Here is a 21344-nt window from a genome sequence, read left to right on the forward strand (position 1 = left end):
AAAAAAAAAAAAAAGTTGATTTGTTTCGCGTGCTTTCAGACTCTGCTCCGGTGCTTACCGTCTCTCTCATGGCCATGACTCCGACTGGGGGCACCACGGGTTGGAAATTGTCGGGGACGAACCGTCCGACACCGACTTCCTTGCAGATGTCGATGAGAAGGATTTGCTGGTCCACGGCGAGAAAGTAGAGGGCGGCAATAACGGTGTCGGCGCCCTTGATGACGTCGACCAGAGGCTCCCGTGGGCCGGTAATATCGAGACCCACGACCGTCACGCCGTTTTTCCTGAACGCATCGTTCTGCGGCTTGTCAACCGACGAAGGGCGACATACGGCGACGATTTCCTGCGCGGTGCAGCGTAGACTTTGGTCAGCTTGGGCAGAACCATCGCAACAGGTGATCGAGGACGCTGATCATCTCTGCATACAAAATTAGTCGGCGACTTGATTAAGCCATCGATGATTTGACGGCCCGTGCAGCCGGTGGCTCCGAAGACAACAACTTTAATCGGTGTTGACATGAGGGATTGCGCTTTTCGAAACTTTAAATAAAGCTGGGCTAGGAAAGTTTAAATACAGCCGGGCGGGAAGTTTTGCTCGGGATATTCTGGTGACTAGACGAGTTCTTCAGATTGAAAGAACACGAACTCCAGGGTTTTTGTTTTGGTTTTTTTTTTTTTTTTTTTTCCCTTTTTTGTCGTTTTTCCCAGCTGGTGCGCTAACTGCGGTGAGGAGCGTTTCTGAAAACCCGGTTTTAGGTCTAATATATGAGCAAGCGACCGGAACGCGGATTCCTCTCAAAGCCCGCTATCCCCACCACCCAGAAGATTCCGGAAGCTTGGCCTACAGGTTATCAATCGCCAAGCGGCTCATATGAGGGTTAGGAGTCGACATCGACCAGATGGTTCCGTTTTCCGTTCGTAGAATTCATCAGTTTCAGGGGAAAGAAGGGTTGCAGTCTATCAATGCAACAGTGGGACCGGGACCGGGACGGGATTCGGATTTCATCTGGTCTAAACACCGACGAGGTTGAGTCTAGCAGTAGTACCAACTGTCCCCGACGTGCTGTGTGGCTTGATAGCGCTAGCTCCGCAAGTGAATGGCCCGAAACCCGCCAGCAATGCCACAGTCCTGGATCCGGAACAAATTGGTTCGCGTGAATCCCGTATTTGTGAGTCAAAAAGGAGCTCAGTTCCGAACACTTGGACATATTTCGTACATGCTCAGAAAAGTCTCGTGACCTTTCGAGCCAAACAGTGAATACATTTCAAGCAAGTGAAACAACAAACTTCCATTACCCCCCCTCTACTTGAATTTTTTTATTTGTTGTTCATTTATTTATTTATTTTGCAACGACCAATATGGATATCAAGGCAAACAAAGCTCCCTATAACATTCCCGCCGATGCTGTATGGTTTAGTACGTCCCCTTCGTCAGCACTACAGGTACAAACAAGGTTTTCAGCAAGTTAACATGGCTTCATTTTGTAGTCACCGGCTGCTCCTCGGGCATTGGCAAGTCCTTGGCGAAAGAGCTCCTGGCACACCCTACATATCGAGTTGTCGCCACGGCCCGCAATCCTTCGACCTTGGCCGACCTCGACGGCTCCGAAGGTCGCCTTTTCACCACGGCCCTGGATGTGACCGTGAGCGAAAGCAGGGACGCCGCGGTGGCGGCGGCGCTGGCCAAGTTTGGGCGCATCGACATTTTCGTCAACAATGCGGGCCAGGGGTTTCACAGCGACAGCGAGCAGCCCTGTCCCGAAAGTGAGCGTAGGCAGTTCGACGTCAATTTCTGGGGCCCAATGGAGCTCACCAGGCATGCCGTCAGGGTCATGCGCGAGGAGAACCCAAAGAACGGAGGTGCTCCCGGCGGTGTCATCATCAACGTCACCAGCGGCGTTGGCTTCATGGCCATACCGGGCGCCCCCTTTTATTGCGCATCCAAGTTTGCTCTTGAGGGCTTCACTGAGTCGTTTTCCAAAGAGGTCCGGCCAGAGTGGAATAGTAAGTTTTGCTGCAGCACTTGCTTTGCCGAGATGAACCCAATGGGAAACCAATAACCAAAGGGGGGAAAAAAAAAGAAGGAAAAAAAAAAAGAGTAAAACAAAAGCATTCTAATGACCTGACCTGCACAACAAAACACAGTTCACTTTTGCATCGCCGAGCCCGGCGGCATTGCTACAAAGTTCCAGCAAAACTTATCAATTGGACCCCGCCACCCGGCATACGAGGCCCCCGACACGCCGACGCGAGCGTTCGAGGCTTGGCTCAAGGCCGCAACCGCGGCCGGCTTCTGCTCGCCAGAAGCGACTGCGCGGGCCTTGATCGAGGTAGTGGAAGGCGCCAAGGAGGGCGCTGCGGGCCGCATCCCCTTGCGATTACCCACCGGGGCAGACGCCTTCCACGCCGTCAAGGCCGAAGTGGACAGCATAGCCGCGGACTTGGAGGAGTTCAAGAAGGTGTCTCTGCTCCCGTCAAGTCAGTAAAAATGAGGGGTTGAAATTTGTTTTCTGTAACTTTTCTCAATGCAAAGGCCATGTATGGTATATCAAGGTTGGGTCGATGAGTTGATATGGAGACTGCTATTTGGCTAATGCGGATCGGGGCGGCTAGGCCCAGACCATGGTCTAGTCTTTGATTTTTTGCGAAAAGAATTCAGGGTTGCAAAGACTGTGAGTGGAATGCACGTATTGGTCCACGCGTGACATGATAATCTTATGCAGAACCAGTGGATAATACTGCTTGCAGTAGTTGGCTGCCACGTACGCATGCAAAATGATTCCATAAATAAACAAACTACAGCAGATGATCTGCGGCAGATCCTGTTGAAACGTTCCAGAGCAAGCGGCTTGAAGCGGAGACGGAAGGCCTATGGGCTTTAACGACCCCATCGGCTGTCTCATTGATTGATTCGGCTATCGAAACACACGACAAAAGGTTGAAAATTGCCAGCTCAGGTTTGTAACTATTGACGACCCACGTAGAAAGTTAGAAAATTGCCGATACGTCGTACCCGGAAAAGAACTCTCTTCCTTTTAAGTTTTTCTTGCGCCAACGCCAAACATATTTTCAAATATCTGCTGCAAGAAACCGTGTATTGCTTTTCCAAAATCAGATTTCGATCAATCAACCGTCGGGGTAATAATCTGCTCGGGGTGGAGAATCATCAAACGTTTTGAAAATCTGGGGACATTCAAAAAAAAAACAAAAAAAACAAGGGGGAGGGGGTTGCAAACCAGCGCTCTCCCAAAACAGGGGCGTACCCATCGAAGAGGCGAAAATAGGGTTGAAACAAGATGCCAAGCTTTGCGGCCAGCGAACTGAGGCTCACAGGTACCCTGCCATGTTAATGCAACATAGGGCTGCGGAAGGGGGGAAAAGGGGCAGGTCCAATGGAAAGAAGCGAACATTGAGTCATAAAACCTTGCCGTTCATGCTATATAGCAAACGAATCTTGTCTGGCTGGTCATGTATAAAACCTCCAAGCATTGCAGCCCAAAGAGGGAAGGAGAATATTGCTCATCCTCAACCGCACATCTCCCGCTTCTCTACTTTACTCCTTGATTTACGGCCGTGCCGATAGTTTGATTCTTTTTGTAGCTCCAGAAGCAGCGCTTCCAACATTCTCTCTCAAGATACCCACATTCTTTACTAGAGAAAAGAAAAACCCCAACCAAGGAATAAACTTCATCCTCTAATCTCTGCGCATCAACACCTACCAGTCAAAATGAAGTTCCAAATCGCATGCGTCCTCTCCCTCATGGCCTATTCGGCCGCCGCCTTGCCCGCCGGCACGAAGCCGGGCACCATCGTCCAGGACACGCAGGGCGTGAAGCTCCGCGACGGCGAGGTCTGCAAGGCGACCTCGACCGAAGGCGTCCTGGCGTGCCACGACCCGAGCGGCGCCAGCTTCAACATTGTCAACGGCGAACGCCAGAACCTGAGGAGGAGAGACGAGGGACCAGATGACCACGAGCACAGCGAAGACGGGACCCTCGAGCGCCGCTCCCCTTAAGAAAGGGACAGGGAGAAGAACATGGGCAAGGACTAGTCCGGACAGAACCTGCGTCTGAGGCCCAGCGAGTTCTGCACGCCGATCGACAACCAGCCGGGTGTTTTCGGCTGCAACGGCGGTCAGGGCGGTACCTTCAACATGGTCAACGGCAAGCGGCAGAAGAGGTCAGTTGAGGTCGAGGAGAACGAGGAAGATGAGGCCGTTGAAGCACGGTCGCCCAAGATCCGCACTGATTCAAGGGCAACAAGTTTGACGACATTATTTGCATTGTCAACGGGAAACTTATTTGCCTGTCCCGCCGGCTAACAATGCTAAGCGCATGTTGACCATGGTCGTTGCTGGATTTGAGTTGACACAACAAATCGAAAGAGACTCTGGCTCTTTGCTCTTCGGGGTCTGAACAGGGTGGTTGGCTCTGGTAGCGGATAGGAGTGGACTATTCTTACATCTTTCTTTATTCGTGTACATAACAAAACAAAAGAAAGCTATTCGGCAATAATTCTCGAAAAAAAAATTAGCTACATCATATATACTGGCTCCTGTCCAAGATTAATGGATCACAAATATAAGAATGATGAAAGCCGCCCTAGGTCAGCTTTCAAGGCGCACTGTAAGGATTGCCCGTCACGTCCAAACATCCCAGCACACCATCTTTGCTAAAGACGTGACCATCTTTCGAGCCATGCTGTTAGCAACATCTAAAAAAACAAAAAAAAAAGACCAGACCTCGAGAAGTTCACTTACTTAATCCGATCTGGGCCTGCCTGGTCCCCATCTCTGGTCGCGACTGATCGAAACAGGAGCAAGAAAGCTCTCCCGAGTCCGCGTTGACCGTACAAGAACTTTCACATGGAACGCACGATCTAAAAGCTCACGGGCCGTTTCATCAGTAAAAGTTTGGGGAAAACACGGGTCAAGTATGGCAAAAACTAACCCCGAAGCGTCGAGCGGGACCGACTTCTCCCTCCATGCAAACTCTAGCGTCGTCGCGTTGACGGCCAGGCATCGACCGAGCGGCAGCGTGGTGTCCTTGATCTGGCCGCCATCGCCCTTCTTGCCCGTCGAGGAGCAGGCGGCGATCAGCTGACAGCCGCCGTAGACCTGGAAGCTGGTGCAGGCGACGGTGATGTCGACTTGGTCACGTGTTGCTAGCTGCGGTGCGGCCGCGACAGAGACGGCGGCTGCGACGAGAATGCTGGCAAGCATGTTTTGTGGGTTTACGGTGGCTGCGGATTTTGTGTTTTTTTTTTATTCTTTCCGTGAGGAGATGAGATTCTTGAATGGTTTTTAGGAAACGATGGGAAAAGGCAAACCCGATCCGTAGCGATAGAGGGGAAACCGCCCAAGATATGAAAGAAAAAAAAAAAAAAAAAAAAAANACGTCGACGGCAGCTGTCTGTATCTCCTTGATCACCTTCTTTGGCATCGTGTCGAAGAAGCCGTAGTCGATTACGATGGCTGGCGTGCTGCTCATTATACGGTCTCCACGGTACAGCGTCTTGGCAGCAACTAGACCAACCCCCTTTCCAGGGATCATGACTGACTTGTACACCGGGTCGTAGTTGTGGTCGAGGTCCTTGTTGGTGTGTGCCGTGAGCTCCGGGTTGGTGAATGCAGGCAACTTGGCGATGCTCTTGGCCCTTTCGGGGCTGGTAATGATTGACACTCCTCTGTTGTTGGCGAAGCCACCGGCGTAGAAGACGCAGAACTCTATCGGCCCCGTTCCGTTGCGTGCACAGTTGCTGATTGACGTCCACGGCGATGATTCGTCAGTAACGTGCCTTCCGGTAGTGGCCTGCTTTTGGGCGATCACGTCTGCAGTAGAGCATATCGGGTCCGACAGCTCCGAAAATGAGAGTGGCAGTAGCGGCGATCGACATATGCCGAGTGTGAGGTGGCTTTGAATCGGATCGCGAGCCGCGAGGGCGGTGACGACGTAGAAGGACAGGACCTGCACTGCCTTCATTGCGACGACTCCTGGGTGTGAAAAAGAAAGAATAAAAGAGTGTATATTCTATAAATGAATTCTGGATTGTATGATCAACGTATGTAGTATACAGGCAATAGCAAGAAGAGAACTAGAAATGAAATAAAAGAAAAACAACCGAAATGCAAACTAAGTCATTCGGTAAAGGGGGAAAAACAAAAAAAAAAGCTGCGAGTATTGAACCAGTCAAAAAGACATCACGACTAAAAACAAAACTAGGCAAGTTAGCTTTGTTATATATGAGACCAAGAACTCCCTCCCAATGGATACTTCCTCGGCGAGCAGTAATTTAGGAGCCCCAAGCCTGGGCCACCCTTGGATTGATCAACCCCAGGCTCAGGACCAGGATTAGCTCTACCACCGCCGACGGGGCTGGCTTGGCGAGCTTGCCCAGATCAGGGGAAGGAAGATTCAAGCTGGGTCTCCGTTTGCCCCACGTGGTACATAGAGTTAGTTGGTGCCCACACACCAGAACGGGGCGCCGGTGGGAGGATTAAGGAAAAAAAAAAAAAAAAAAAAAAAGAAAAGAAAAAAAAGAAATTGTCGCATCTATCTCACTTTTTTGGGGGGAAAGCAGCTGCAGTGCCAATAATCGAGCACCGCAGTCTTCGGTCGGGAAATTTTCTTTCTTTTTATCAGCTCGGATGCTGCCACTAAGAACAAGGCCCAAGTAATCATCATCGGACTCTTGGCACGTGCGTCATGCAAGACGAATGCAAGGGACTTGTCAAAGATTGAAAGGGCTACCCGCGGCTTTTCGACTCGGGGGAGTCGTCGGGGTGAGTGCCTTTGACGTCAAGCCATGGAGCATTGCGCCTCCAACAAAACAACCAACAAGCGTCGTGCCTTGAACGTAACGGCCAGCAAGGCAACGCCAGTGTCTTGGCTTCTAGCGCATTTGACCTCTAACCCTCTGACAATAAAGCCCGCCCGAGCTGACTCCCGGAGCTACTCGATACAGGTTCCCCGGATATGGTCTTGTGATCTACAAAACAACGACGACGGGAGATGCGAGTGGGGTAATTACCAGCTAGCCCAGATTCGGGAGGTGCCTTGGTTGCTTGACTTTCTTTGGTGCCCTTCTGTGTATAGTAGATAGATTGTTGATCTTTCAGCGCTGACTAAGAAATTTGCACTTTTTTTTTTTTTTTTTTCTCGGTTTCAGGTACCACGATTTTGCTGCGGTTCCTGGAAGCGGCTGACAATTAGGCCTGCACTTTCTCCGCATGCCAAGTTCGGAGCTAGTATGTATTGGCCATCGCGTACGGTTTTCACCGCTGGAGGGTTACTCAGCGCTGCAGTTATTGGTGGAATTTGACGGGAAAACTCGTATCCAAATATCCGTCGCAGAGGTGATCGGAGCTTGTGAATCATCAGCAACCGACAAGGCATTGCCCACCGCCATGACGGAAGAATTAAGTATACCACCTACCTAAAACAATGTAGCGCCGCAAATATTTACAACAAAAAACAGCTTTTTTTTTCGGAGGGGCTTCAGATGTGTACATAAAACAAATAAAAAATTAGAAAAAAGTTACTACAGTGGGTGACCCACAAGTGGTCACCCTAAGGTTATAATTAATCTTTTATAACATTTTAACGAGTAACTCAATAAAGGCAAAGGTTTGCACGTATATAAAACCGAAAATTGGCTATTTAATGGTACAGGCTTTATTTATGTAGGGCGTTTTTTGAGAGATATTAGGCTTTTGGATAAACCCTTATGTTTATTTTTAAAATTCGAATTGAAATGCTACAAATATGTGGTAAAATCTATATAAGAAAGTGGTTAAAACACAGATTAAGCAACTGGGTTTGCCTAGTTAGCGGTTATAATTAGTATTTAATTAACTTTTAAAGTCAAAAGTAAAAAAACACAAACAAGTTGCCAGCAAACAAAATATTTAGATATAAAATAGATTTTATATATTAATAAGAAAATGAAAGAATTGTGTATAGAAAGCTAAAAATAAGATTGAAATGGGTATTTTCTTGGGAATGTTAAACGAAATATTTTGGTATCAAATGATTTTCTTTTTGTTTTTTTACACTTTACATGTTAGTATGGACATTTTCAAGATAAATATTCAATTATCAATGATTTTACTTTACGTTCCAGAAAAAAACACCAAACTAAATATTACTGTTACTTTTATATCTACGATTTTTTATATTTGGATTATAATATGAAATTTATTTCATGTTTAAACATTTTGTTTACTAACATTTTATATGTGTTTTGATTTTTTTGTTTTTAAAAATCAATATATTGCTATTTATAACTAGCATTAAAGCGGGCAGTATTGCAATACATATATTTTTAGCATTTTAATTCGAATTTTAAAAATAAACATAAGGTTTTATCCAAAAGCCTAATATTCTCTCACAAGACGCCCTACATAGATAAAGCCTGTACCATTAAATAGCCAATTTTCGATTTTATATACGTACAAACTTTCGCCTTTATTGAATTACTCGTTAAAATGCTAGAAAAGATTAATTATAACCTTAGGGTGACCACTTCCGGGCCATGACCACTTGTGGGTTACCCGTTGTATCTGTGGTACACAGGATAAAAGAAAATTACCACAAGTTTTTCAATTTGCAATTTTATTTAAACCAGCAGTACTGATTGCGTTGCAAAATAGCAGTAAAATAACTTGATAGGACTGAATATAATTTGATAGGCTATCACGGGCTAATATGAAGTAGACCTCTTTTTGTAATTTGATTTAAAATGAAATTAAATATGTATTCTAACATATTGCTAGCCATTCACATGGATCTTTTTAAATCTCTTGTCTGGCCATATGATTTCGTTTTTACAGCCTCGTTAAAAATGGCCACTTTCGGCGGGGTTCCTACACTGTCGCGTTGTTTTTGGTCAGGTGCTATAAATAACGGGTCAAAACTACAGCATTGCGTAACATTTGGAATGGGGGTGTTTTCAAGGATATAAAAATTATTTCACATGGATTTCCTGCCCATTTCGTGCAAAAATATAGGCAAAAGCCCTGGGCAAATTATATTTTGCACCCTTCAAAACACCCCCTGTCTATACCTTGTGCAAGCCCTGATTTTTACCATGCATTCCCCCGGCAGACTTTATAGGATGGCCAAACCTAGGGGGTGGCCAAATTTGCCCCTGAAACTTGGTTCTGAGCCCGCAATGTCAAGCTCTATAAGAACATGGCCAGAAGACGCTCAAGAGCGAGCAGTCTGAGGAGGGACATGTACCAGCCAGGCCACCCACGCCAAGCTTTCCGAATCTCCTCGCCACTCATGAAACTCTCCGCCATGACCGCGGCGGCGTCCACCGTCCTCCTAGCGACGGGCGCTTCGTCTGCCGCCTTGCCGGCAGGAGGCCAAAAGTCCCCCGAGCCCGTGACGACGGCTTACGCGTCGCGCATGGCCGAGTCGTGGATCAAGCTCAACAACGAGCAGCAGCGGGCGGCGTGGTACGGACGCGCGGCGCTGTACACGGGGTACGAGGCCGTGATTGCTCGCACCGGCAACGACACCCTGCTGGACTGGTACCGGTCCAAGATGGACGACGACATTGTCAACCCGGACGGGTCCATCATCGACTGGCGGCCCACGCACTACTCGATGGACGACTACCGCATCGGCCACAACATCCTGTACTGGTACGAGCGCACGGGCGAGGAAAAGTACAGGATCGCGGCGGATGTCGTCCGGGACATGCTCAAGAGCCACCCGCAGACGCCGACGGGGGGTTTCTGGCACAGGGATGTTGTTTATCCCAACCAGATGTGGCTCGACGGGATTTACATGGCCGACACGTTTTATGCGCGGTACACCAAGATGTTTCAGCCCGACAATCAGACTGCCTGGGGTAAGTGTTTTTCGTGGTTCCTCTTTTGATGTAACCCGAAGCAAGTCGCCGGTTGGAAAACCCATGATTGACATATGCATCCCCCCATCCCCATCCCCATCCTTGCACAAAACAGATCACATCGTCCTGCAGTGGGACAAGATCGAAGCAGCCACCCGCGTTCCCTCCACCAACCTCCTCGTGCACGGCTTCGACGAGTCCAAAAGCGCGGTCTGGGCCAACGCCGTCACGGGCGCCGCGCCCATCGTCTGGAACCGCGCCGTGGGCTGGTACATCTGGTCGCTGGTCGAGGTCCTCGACCTCTTCCCCAAGTCCCACCCGGGCTACGCGCGGCTGATGGGCTACTTCACCACGCTGGCCGAGGGCCTGAAGCGCGCGCAGGACCCCGAGTCGCACGGCTGGTGGCTGGTCATGAGCGACCCGTACATCGGCGTGGAGCCCAACTACCTCGAGAGCTCGGCCGCCGCCATGTTCACCTATGGCTGGCTGGCCGGCATGAAGAGGGGCTGGATCTCGGAGGACGAGTTCCTCGGCCCCGCGACCCGTGCCTACTCGCACATGATCCGGGACTTTGTCACCGAGAACGCCGACGGGACCATCACTTGGGAGAAGACGGTTGAGGTCGGGTCGCTGGGTAGCAATGCTACGTTTGAGGTATGTTTTTTTTTTTTCTTTTTTTTCTTTTTTTTCCTGTTCTTCATCAGGTTCTTTCTAGTTGCTTTGTAACTTGCTAATGAATGCAAACTGCCCTCCAGTATTACACAGGAATCCCGGTTGTGCAACACGACACCCGTGGCGTGGGGCCGTTCCTGCTGGCTGCCGTGGAGTGGGAGGAACGGAACAATATCCCGTCTTGAAAGGGTCAAATGACGATGAAACTGTAAGTCAAGAGTCAGTCTGTCGACCGGCAAGAGCGTTGCGATCCGGGGAATATCGACTACTAAATTATTTAAAATATGGACGAGTTATATACGGCCAGGCTGTGTGTTTCAGTGATTCCAAGGCCATCACCTTGCCCACCCACCACGCCTATCTACAAAGCGGACGGTATTCGTCTAGCTTCCTCTCTCAGATCTTCCAGCCGCTCATGTCGGGATTCTAGTCCGGAAACAGTAGATTTGGCATTCTCGCTCTGCACGTTGTGCCGTTGGTGCTGTCGGCTCCTTCAGCTGGCCAAGAAGGCATGTGATTTATTGCAGGCGGGTCGGACCACGGCTCAGGTTTGGATCCGACTTGTATTTGCCCATAATCGGCTCAGTTTTAAAGCAGTTACGGCTCCGGTACGTGTCCCAAAAAGAATATTGTCAAATATTCCAGAGGTTTATGTATGACATTTGATGTTTTGAGAAAGCCATTGTTCAAGAGAAGGTCCAAGTATCAATCGTTCTGGGGTTGTCATCAGGCACATAGAATTCAAAATCTCCCCCCCCCCCTCTTTTTTTTTTGTGCCTTGATCATCTTGGCTTGTGGAAATCCTTCTTCAATAATGTCCCCAGAAGATCCTGGGGTGAGATTTTCCTCGTCGGCGACCTTCTGTCTGCGGCGTAGAATTGGAGCTACTCGCTGAACCCGGTGCACTTTTCGCCTTCTGTTCTCTCGCCTTCTGTTCTTTCGCCTTGTCTCGAAGAACCGACTGAGCGAAAAAGGCGAAAGTATCCGCGGTGTGTAGAGCGGTCTCACTTGGCAAGCTATAACCATTATCAAACTGTTAATATTTGTAATTTATGTCAAAGACTTGACAAAAAGCCTTCTTGGCTGGTTTGAGAAAAAGAAGGTCCAGTTGAAACTTACTCAATTACGTCTTGGTAATTGTCATATTTACGGTAATCTAAGTAATCTTTATCTGTGTTTGGTCGAAACTTTGGGTTACTATGCACTCGAAATATCATTTCTTAACTGCCCTGGTTTATTTTGGGTGTACTCACAGCCTACTAGTCTTGAAATCTCTCGTAACAAAAGAACCGTTTTACAATAGTAGTGGTTAGGAAGTAGGAGGTCACGCCCCAAGTTGTGCCAGGCTTGACTAAGAGATATCCTCTTGTCATAATCAAGAACCTCAATCATGTCTTTTTCATGAGACTCTTCATCCCGCTCTTGTTCAAACCAGTCCTTGCCACTGAACGTGACCTCTGAGGATTTGGAACTGCAAGCAAGCTGGATCCGGTGAAAAACAGACCCAACCCAATCAATAGCGAAGGGAGTGGTACTTTTGAAGTACTTCTGCATTCTATTACGGTCTGTTCGGGCGGCCTCCGCGGCCCATCCGGCGAGTTGGTGACAGCTGAAAGCAAACAAAGTTATTCGGTCAGGACACATGAGAAGCTTCAAATGTTTGCGATTTTTATCTTACTCGTTGATGGCGTTTTGTAGTTGGCTTCGACGCCCGGAATCTCTATCATCAATTATGGCACGCTTAGCCCATTTAGAGTTGCCCAGGTCGGTCGTTTTAATTGTGGAAATCTAGGGTTTTATATGGTTAGTTTGCAAAGCTGGTTATGGCTTGCTTTCTCGCGGTACTCTTTTATATATGAATCCCTTTTCAAATCGATTTTCCATCAGGGACCTGAATGAAATAAGGATTTAATTTTTTTTTTTTTTTCAGGGGCATTTTTTCGGCAACCTACTACGTTATCGCGGCTGACGACAGCCCCCGAAGCGGTTGTCTCGTCGTGGGCAACCAGTTGCGCCCAGCTAGGGACCATGAAGGCCGAGTAAGCGGCGATGATCGGAACCAAGTAGCGCATGGTTCACGGGATTGGTGGAAAGCTTTTGAATAGGTTTGGGGCTCTACCATGAAGGTTAGAGCCAAAGACTGAACAGACTAATAAAATACGTTAGTTGCTTCTTATTTTGTTAACTGATTGAGGTGTGTTACCAACTACTATAAGTCGCAAAAGTCGGGAGAGCACTTTATAGGGGTCAAATTGTCAACCCCGCCGGGTCAGTACGGAGAAATTAGTACCCGCCCTGGCCACTTTTTCTTTGCGCGTTTCTTTTAGTTTTTCTGTTTACTATAAATAATCTTATCCGTGCGTTAATGCACCCACGATTGCAATTTCAAACACATTTCAACAGCTAGGGATCCCGCATGAAAAGAGGCTAAGGTTTGGTTTATCATAGGATCATTCATATGCACAGAGCTGCTGCTGAGGTATTGGCGAGATTATGTCTGGTCCTGAATACAGCATTTCATGCAGGAAGAGGAGCAAAAGACGGGCTAGTGCTCTTTGCTGAGATTTGACTTAGAAGTTAGAAAAACCCTCCACCAGCTTTTGCTGGCCATTTCTCAAAGAGCTTTTTCATGACCTTATAACCTCGTCAAGGAGCAATTCCACATGTTAAATCACTTCATTCGCACGGACTCGGCATTTGAGTTTGATATAGTAGCCTCCAGCCCGGCAAAGAGTTTATCCATGTCTATAGGTGAGACCTCGGCCAGCGTATATAACATAAACAAGTGCTGATTTAATACAGACTGCTGGCATGGAGCCCTTGTCCAAAGGATCTTTTTTTTTTTCTACTTGTCGGAGCCATAAGCTGATTTCACTCAGGTACGTCACAGTCACCCCACCTGCGATTTGCACCTAAGGTACTGCCGGGTTAGAATCAAATGCTAATAAACTATCTGGGACTGAACAGATAGATGTCAAAGTAATGCTCTTTTTTTTCCTGGACGTTGCGTTCTCAATTCTTTTTAAACTGGAAAGTTTAATTGGAAACATAACCTTTATGCAGTAGTGTCATGCAAAAGTTTAGGCTAAATCTGGCTATTAATACAAGTTTGCTAATGCTGCAGCCTGCGAGTTGCCGGATATCCATGTTGGACAACACATGGCATCAGAGCCAACATCTGTTTACTGTCCGTTTCTCGGTAGGTCTATTTCGGGGTTGAAATGGAGAGGAATCCAAAACCTTCATTCCCAACTACCTCCTTTATATCGACCACGTACATGGCATTTCCCCACGGACGCGAAGGTGAAGTGGTTAAAACAGAGCTCATCGTTTTCTCCTGTTTTATTATGCCGTCTGGTACAATGCCGTCTGGTACAATGCCGTCTGGTGCAATGCCGTCTGGTGCAATGCCGTCTAGTACAATGCCGTCCCAGGGTTCCAATTTCAAAATGCGGCTTTTAGCCAACCGTTCAAGCTAAAATAGGATTCAGGTGGGGAAAAAGCATGCGGTAAAAATTCTCCCTGGCTCAGTCAGTTTGAAAGCTGGAACAAAAGGCCAAGTGCCAGCGAACCCGGTGTCGACAGGACAAGTATTACAGTCGAGAATGGAGCTGAGCGTCGAACTAATGAGCGCACAATCGATGCCGTTCGTGTATTAGACCCAAATTACAGGATAGGCGCGTAGGACCGCCTGTGGTTGCTTGGCCAAACACGTTCCGTACACTGTCTAGCAGGTCAGTTATGTTTAAGTAGTCGCCCAGCTGCAACGGTTGTCGACCTCATGGCCAGGAATCGCCATGAGGAATGCCTTGACGGATCCAGTCGCTCCCTTAGGGACATTGATCTTAGGCATACCGCCGTTGATTGTAATGTAATCGCCGACCACCATACAGCTGCTGATCTGCATCCGGACATGTTGTAGAGGTAGTTTGCTATGATCAAGGCCTGCCAAAGGCCGAATCCTCATATAGCTCAGCTTGACCGCAGGCCCGCGAGCCCTGGGTAGGGGCTCGGGGGGCCTGTGGCCTCAGCCATAACATAACATACAGCGATCCCAATTTGGATTTTCAACTACCATTTACATGATTGTGAAACATTCTCTCCATGACGTCTAGCTTAGTTTCCATTTGTAAACTCGCCTGGTGGCCCATAGTATCCGTCGCCCCAACACCCGCCTCCATAGTTCCCGTATTCGGCAGGTCCGTCGCCAATATGGTATCCGTAGGTATTGTAATATGCGGCATCACGCTTATCTTCATCGTTAGTAGTAGTAGTAGTAGTATTAGTTAACGCCGGGCTCGGCCCGGCTTGTTAGCCGGCCGTTAGCAACCTCCCGAGGGGTATCTCGGCGCGCGTTCTATCTTCTTTATTTACACAGGGGGAAAACAAGGAGGGCAGAGGCGGATCGTGCCTGACCGGGTTCGGGCCCGGTCCTGCTTAGGGGGTTAGTTCACTGACGCGACCCCGTGCCTAAGGTGCACGGAGGGTTCGTCTGACGGCTTGTGCCGTGAAGTGTGGGTGAAAAGGCAGTAAGTCTATTCCTCGTCAGAGTTCGAGTCGTTTACGATCGGTGTCCCTAGGCGTAAAGTGCGTTCGTGGCGCGCGGGGCGCTGGCGGGCCGCTCTGGGGCGGGCGCTGAAGTAGTTGGTGGCTATCGAAAACGCCTCAAAGCTTTTCGGTTGCCCGAAGCTTGTCTGGAAGAATTTCCAGCGTTGGGCGCGATTTGGCGGCCCGGCCGGCCGGTCGTTATCAGGCCACGGCCAGTTTCTCCACACCGCCCGCGAATAGCGGCAGTGCACCGGGTGCTCAGGGGAGGTCCGCTTCCAGCACCAGGCACACGAGGTGTTTGCATCCTGGTGGTTGAAACGGTCATGGTAGGCTTTGAAATCGCCGTGGCCGGTCCTCATGGCCAAATAATGGCCCAGTAGGGGTCTTGGCAAACGCAGTTCCTCGGGCTCCTTTCTCGGTGTGTATTGGAATTTCCATTCCCTATATGCGGGGGACCGTTCACAGAGTTCTTTACGCCACCAGTCCTTCTCTAACGTTGGGCTCCACATCTCCGACCCCCCTAAAGTCCGGCCCCCTTGAAAAATGTAACGACGAAATACCCCTTTTATAAACCGATTTAAATGTAAACCTATCAACGCACAATAATACAATCATTGTCAGGCTCTCCCGGTTCGCTAACCTCTTCTCCATCGTTCAAATCCTCTAAACAGTCCCTATTATTTTCCTGTGCTTCATAAACGTTTTTTTTGCTGACCAAAAGCTCGTTGGGATCCGGAATTACCCTTTTCCTTTTGACCGGCCGTACCGCCTCCAATTTTGCTTTTAACAAACTGATTTTTTGCTGAGCTTCAGCCAATAAGATATCCTTGGTTTCGAAGCTTTTTTGGACTTTTGCAAACAAAAGCCGTGAAGTGGCGTTACTTTTTTCGGACCGGGAAATTTCCTGTAGTTGAAGTCGAATATCTCGGGTCGTTTTAGGGGTTTTCCAAATAAGTAAAGATTGGTCGTTAATTTTTTGGTTTGGGCTTTCCGGTGTTTTATCCCTTTGGAAGCCGTTATTTCTACCTTTTTCGACGTTGGCGTTGCTATTTTCTAATAAAAACGGGTTTAAAAGTGGTTTTGCCAAGTTCACCGGCCATAACCCCGTCGTACGCCAACCAGATTGAATGGTTTTTGCTATAAATGCTTTTGATCTGGCTTTTCGATAGCAAAGTAGAAAGTTTCGTTTCCCAACAACCGTTGAACAGCAAAACTGGTTTACAAATCCCAGGTGACGTCGATAAGCTTCCTTTAACGGCCCAAAAACCGATAAATCCAACGGTTGAAGAACGTGCGACGAATGAGGAGGTAAATATAAAAGCTGAATATTATTTTGGAGGCAAACAAGCATAAACTCGTCGCTGACGTGTGATCCGTGGCCGTCGAGAACTAATAAACGCTTTTCAGGAGTTAAAGGTTGGGTATTTGGAATAAACACCTTTTTTAACCATTCGATACCTGTTTCATTATTTGTCCACCCGTTTTCTGTTGCATGAAATTGCCAGGTATCGAAAGGACTTAAATCAGCTGGAAACCATTGTTGCTGTACGTTTTTCCCCTTAAATATAACGAGGGGAGGTATAACAGCCCCCGTAGCTGATACACATTCGATTATGCTCGTCCAACCCCGCGTTCCAGGCTCTTTTCGCTGTAATGGCCGGATTTTATTACGCCCTAACACCAGGCCATTAGATCCTTTGCCTTCCATTATACCTGTTTCGTCCATATTCCAACGGTTGGCCGGTTTTATAGTATCGATAACGGGATTTTTCAAATAGGACCACCAAGATTTAATTACCTCGGTTGTAGCCCCATTAACCCGGGCATTTTCTATTCGCCGGGGCCTTTGGGTTTTCAAAATTGGATATCGGGCTATAAAACGGCTAACCCAATGTTTCCCAAGGCTTTTTCTTTCTCCGGCGGCCTGAAGAATTCGTTCCGCAAAATAGCGTAGTTCTTGATGCGTTGGCGGAAGGCCTAACGCGGCCTGCGCAAGTACCCAATCTGCCAAATAGGTCTCCTGCTCCTGTGAAAGCCTTTGACAAAATCTTTTCGCTTGTTGAATTGACTGGGCCCCCTTTAAACGATCGTGAAGGGTACTCCGAGGAATACCCCATTTTTGCGAGGTTTTGTGAACTGATTTGCCATTTCTTATGTCAGAAATGGCAGCAAGAAGCTGATTTTCAGTGTACTGTTTCATTGGAAAGTTTGGAGCAAGAATCTTCAAAATGCAAGTTCTAAAGTGAAAAATTCGTCTAGATATTTATAAAATAAAACAAAGGGTTGACGTGGCTGAGTAGATATTTTTAGGGGCCGGACTTTAGGGGGGTCGGAGATGTGGAGCCCAACGTTATATTCGAAAGAATGGCTCTGAGGACCGTGCCGGCACCGCTATACGTGGTTTGCTGAGCCCTCGGGTCTGGGTCCGGCGGTCCGGCGGAGCCGGCCTTGGCCAGCTCGTCAGCCCGGTCGTTTCCCGGGATTCCCTGGTGCCCAGGGCACCAACGGACCCGAACCTCGGTACCTTGTTTTCGGAGTAGATCGACAAGGTCATGGAACTCCAGAAAGGCCCATTGGGACGAACGCGGCGCGTCGCCTCTAAGACCCCAAATAACCGAGGTGCTGTCCACACAAATCCAGATCCGGGCGCCTGGCTGGGCCTTGGCTGCCGCCTGTAGCCCTTTTAGGGCGCCAATCGCCTCGGCGTCGAAAACGTGGCTTTCCGGCGTAATAGATGCGGAGCCTGCGGCAAATTCCAGGCCCGCCCTAAAAGCGGCCCATCCGTACCCTATTTGGACGCAGTTGTTTTCGTGTTTTTCCGAACCATCCGTATATACCACGATATCGTCAGGTGATACCATGTCCAGCCATTCGATAAAGCGGCGGGCCGCTTCCTCTTTCGGGACTCCTCCGGTGGGGTCAGTGCGAGAATCCGGGGCATTGCGAGGTGCGCGCAACTCTAGTCTCCGGATCCGCGGGAGAAGTTGTGCAGNTGTTTCACGCAGGCGGCTGACAAGGGGGTGCCCCTTGTCCGCGAGCCTTAGTCGGGCGCCGTATTTCAGGCGGGTGTAGGCCAGCGCGACGCGGGCCGAGGGTAGTCCTGCGTCCCTGAGAACAGTGGACGAGGGGGTGGTTTTATACGCCGGGAGGATTGCCCGTGCCGCTAAAACCAGCGGTTTGTTCAGTGCTTTGAGGAGTCCTCTTTGCTTGTGCGCTGGGTTGTACCATGCCTCGGCTGCGTAGGTGGCCGAGGAACCCACGCATGCCACCGCTGCCTTGCGAAGTGCAGCCGCAGGCGGTCCGTATCTTACTGCCCCAAAGCTTTTGAGGTGAGCAGCGACCGCCATTGCTTTGGCAGCCCTTTCGGCCACGTGGCGGCGCCCGTCTAGCCGTCGGCTGAACCAAAAGCCAAGCCAACGCATGCCCGGGTAACGCTCGGCCCCGGAGGCGCTTTGTCCGCGTCGACCGCCCGGTAGTTGGACCGGGGTAACCGTTCTACCATTAATCCGGATTTCCGGGTTGCGACCGTGCCTTTTCTTAGTGATATGGATCACCTCTGTCTTTTCCGCTGCAAAATGGATTTTCTCTTCCGCCGCAATTTCGTGCATATCCCGGAGTTTATCTTCCAGCCAACGTACGTTCTCCTCCAACGAGGGTGACGATTTCCATGTAAGCACGTCGTCTGCGTATGCCAGCCGCCACTTCGCACCGTTTTTGACGAGGTACGCCAGATATAGCATATATAGGATCGGGGAAAGGGGAGACCCTTGCGGGGTGCCGCACCCAAGCCGCCTAAAGCCCGTGGTCGTACCCTCCAGCCGGACTCGGGCCTGGCGGCCGCTTAAAAAGTTAATCACGAACCTAAGGAGCATTTTACTAAACCCGAGGCTCCGCATTTTCCGTATCAATCGCCCATGGAGGAGGGCGTCGAAGGCGCCTTGGACGTCGCATGCGACAAGGGTGACTTCCTCCCCGCGAGCTAAAGCCTGCTCGATATCGTGGGCGAGGGCACAAACCAGATCCGTCGCCGATCGTTTGGGTAGGGCACCGCCGTGGGTGCAGCTAAGGAGCCCGTTGTCGTGTATGGCCCAAGCTATCCGGCGTGCAACGAGCCTCTCGAGGCCTTTTCCGATGCAGGAGAGGAGGGCTATAGGCCGCCAGGATCGAACGCTGCTCCGGTCTTTCTTCCCCGTTTTCGGTAGCATCGCGACTTCGGCCTTCTTCCAAGGCGCTGGGAAATGTCCGAGTTCCAGGCAACGTTGGTAGAGCCTGCGCACCGGCTCGGCCAACGAAGCCCATCCGGCTTTGAGTAGCCGGACGGTCATTCCGTCGATGCCCGGGGACGTGCTCGTAACCCCAATGCAGGAGCGCTCCGCCTCTTCCGCACTAACCTGGGTGTCCCAAGGGATTTTAGCCTCGTCCGGCGACCAGGCCTCCAAGGGGTCTCCCTGCAGGTCATCCTCCGCCGAAAATCGGCCAAGCACCTCCCGTTGCAGTGCTTCCGCTTTTGCTAAAGGCTCGCTCACTTGCTCGCCGTTAATAACCAGCGGCGGGGACCGGAGGCGTGGTCCGGCTCCCAGCCAGCCCACCATGTTCCACAAATCCTTATCGTCGCGCAGTTGGTCAATCCGGTGCCTCCAGTACTCCCGCTTCGCGGCCCGCACCCCTTTCGTGTAAGCTTTCTCCTCGGCAGAGGCGTTTGCCCTATTTACAGCGCTCCGCTTAACCCGCTGAAATTCGGCCCAAAGCCGTTGGCAGTTTTCGGTCCACCAGGGAGCCGAGCTGCCCCTTTTTCCCGCCGGCGTACCCACGACCCACGTCACTTGCTCCCATAAAGTTGTAAATTCAGCTACCCACGCGTCCAATGCGTAGCCATCGGCCGCGGATCCCGGGTCCGGCATATCTTGCATGCCAAAAGCAAGTAGCTCCGCGAACTTTGGTAGCCGGTCGTCCCTAACTGAGACGTTGACCGCCTCCGGGCGGGGGACGCCGCGCGTCCGCAGCGTGGTATAAAGAGATTCGTGGTCGGAGCCTGTGTAAAGACTGCTGTCAACCACAGTTACCGTGCTGGGGAGGTTGGAAAAAACCAGCTTATCTTCATCGGGATCAGGTGAATAGCTGTAACCCCGGGGCCCCCCGATAATGTTGCCACCGGACTCTCGAAATTCATACACAGCATCGGGCTTCCCAGGAGCAGTCGGCCCCGTGTTAATATAGCCTGTTGCGCCCTTTGCAACCGACAAAGAGTCGGTTCTTTCACCAAATTCGTTGTAGACATTTTTGTTGGTCCATTTCTTCCTTCCCCAAAAGGCGGTGACGGGTTCTGAGAACAGGCCAAGAGAAAAAGGAAGGATAAACGTGCTGAACTTCATAGCGCTAGTTGAGTGCAACGTTTTATCGGAGAAGGTGGCAAAATGGAAATGTGCCATGTGATTGAAATGTTGAAGACTCTGTAGCGCTGGTGAATGGAATAAACGTAAAAGTTTATAATTGAAAGGTCCTGAAATGCTTGTAATTATATTGTCTTTCTTGCTATCCCCGAGTCGGTAACTATCGCTGGCCTTCTACAAGATTGATCCATGCGCACATAAGTCACACAATGTACTATTAATATGTTTTCCTTGGTAATCGAGACTACGTGCCAAGAATAGGAGAGGTTACAAAATTAGACATAAGTTTTAGTTCCAAGTTAGCTGACTACGTTGCTCGGAAGGTTTTAACTACTTCCAAGCTTTGTTATAACCGATCAATCATGGGTGTTAAAGTCTCCCTGATGATAGTAACCCCATGAGGAAGTGCGAGTAGAAAGAATATTTGCGCGCTATAACTCGGAACAAGAGCCGAAAGAGCTACCTGACCATCTGAGGCCCCATATGATGGCAATGTGCCCCTGACTGCGACGCAATGGGTTCTGCCTGTTGTTAGGTTGTCGCTTTTGGACAAATGCGAACCTACAGCACCTCGATGCTCGTTGTTCATGGTCGTGAATGACCACAAAAAAAAAAAAAAAAATATTGCGTATATTATATTTCTTTGTACCTTTTCGGCCGTACTTGCGTCGATTTTCGATAAAAAGTCCGGCCTTCTACCAATCCTTTTGGTTATTATAAAGTTGAATGTATCGGCGTAACCAACTCTTTATCTTTTTCAGGTTGGGGCTGCCCTACAATTGTTCGTGGAACCAAAAGTCGGCGTGTTTAAACGCCCTGGTAATCGAGGTCCTGTTTGTCCGGGTAAACATTTTTGGATTTCCTCTTTTTTTTTTT

The 21344-nt window shown here is 49.4% G+C and overlaps 8 protein-coding genes across 8 annotated transcripts in view; 3 read left to right on the forward strand and 5 right to left on the reverse strand.

Annotated features, from left to right (window-relative positions):
• Positions 1–519, reverse strand: part of PpBr36_10472 (uncharacterized protein) — a gene marked incomplete at both ends in the record, with an annotated part of 1268 nt that extends 749 nt beyond the window's left edge. The window contains 2 exons of the mRNA XM_029897583.1: positions 59–343; positions 427–519. Coding sequence (XP_029744011.1) covers positions 59–343; positions 427–519 — 378 coding nt within the window. The remainder of the gene's footprint in view (positions 1–58; positions 344–426) is intronic.
• Positions 520–1359: 840 nt separating this feature from the next.
• Positions 1360–2486, forward strand: PpBr36_10473 (uncharacterized protein; the record flags this gene model as incomplete). The annotated part of the gene is made up of 3 exons (XM_029897584.1): positions 1360–1417; positions 1489–2004; positions 2146–2486. The coding sequence occupies 3 exons, from the start codon at positions 1360–1362 to the stop codon at positions 2484–2486; spliced, it is 915 nt and encodes a 304-aa protein (XP_029744012.1).
• Positions 2487–3727: 1241 nt separating this feature from the next.
• On the forward strand, positions 3728–4321 carry PpBr36_10474 (uncharacterized protein; the record flags this gene model as incomplete). Its single annotated transcript, XM_029897585.1, has 2 exons — positions 3728–3919; positions 4061–4321. 2 exons carry the CDS (start codon positions 3728–3730, stop codon positions 4319–4321), a joined length of 453 nt encoding a protein of 150 aa, XP_029744017.1.
• A 292-nt stretch (positions 4322–4613) lies between these two features.
• PpBr36_10475 (uncharacterized protein) lies at positions 4614–5221 on the reverse strand (the record flags this gene model as incomplete). Its single annotated transcript, XM_029897586.1, has 3 exons — positions 4614–4687; positions 4760–4878; positions 4950–5221. 3 exons carry the CDS (start codon positions 5219–5221, stop codon positions 4614–4616), a joined length of 465 nt encoding a protein of 154 aa, XP_029744018.1.
• An 11-nt stretch (positions 5222–5232) lies between these two features.
• Positions 5233–5981, reverse strand: PpBr36_10476 (uncharacterized protein; the record flags this gene model as incomplete). Its single annotated transcript, XM_029897587.1, has 2 exons — positions 5233–5241; positions 5397–5981. 2 exons carry the CDS (start codon positions 5979–5981, stop codon positions 5233–5235), a joined length of 594 nt encoding a protein of 197 aa, XP_029744015.1.
• Positions 5982–9284: 3303 nt separating this feature from the next.
• Positions 9285–10715, forward strand: PpBr36_10477 (uncharacterized protein; the record flags this gene model as incomplete). Its single annotated transcript, XM_029897588.1, has 3 exons — positions 9285–9858; positions 9974–10512; positions 10614–10715. The coding sequence occupies 3 exons, from the start codon at positions 9285–9287 to the stop codon at positions 10713–10715; spliced, it is 1215 nt and encodes a 404-aa protein (XP_029744016.1).
• Positions 10716–12204: 1489 nt separating this feature from the next.
• On the reverse strand, positions 12205–12602 carry PpBr36_10478 (uncharacterized protein; the record flags this gene model as incomplete). The annotated part of the gene is made up of 2 exons (XM_029897589.1): positions 12205–12318; positions 12483–12602. 2 exons carry the CDS (start codon positions 12600–12602, stop codon positions 12205–12207), a joined length of 234 nt encoding a protein of 77 aa, XP_029744009.1.
• Positions 12603–14275: 1673 nt separating this feature from the next.
• On the reverse strand, positions 14276–20450 carry PpBr36_10479 (uncharacterized protein; the record flags this gene model as incomplete). The annotated part of the gene is made up of 2 exons (XM_029897590.1): positions 14276–14528; positions 20251–20450. The coding sequence occupies 2 exons, from the start codon at positions 20448–20450 to the stop codon at positions 14276–14278; spliced, it is 453 nt and encodes a 150-aa protein (XP_029744010.1).
• Positions 20451–21344: the final 894 nt, after the last annotated feature.

The sequence above is a fragment of the Pyricularia pennisetigena genome, assembly GCF_004337985.1.
Source record: "Pyricularia pennisetigena strain Br36 chromosome Unknown Pyricularia_pennisetigena_Br36_Scf_10, whole genome shotgun sequence".
Taxonomy (NCBI): domain Eukaryota; kingdom Fungi; phylum Ascomycota; class Sordariomycetes; order Magnaporthales; family Pyriculariaceae; genus Pyricularia; species Pyricularia pennisetigena.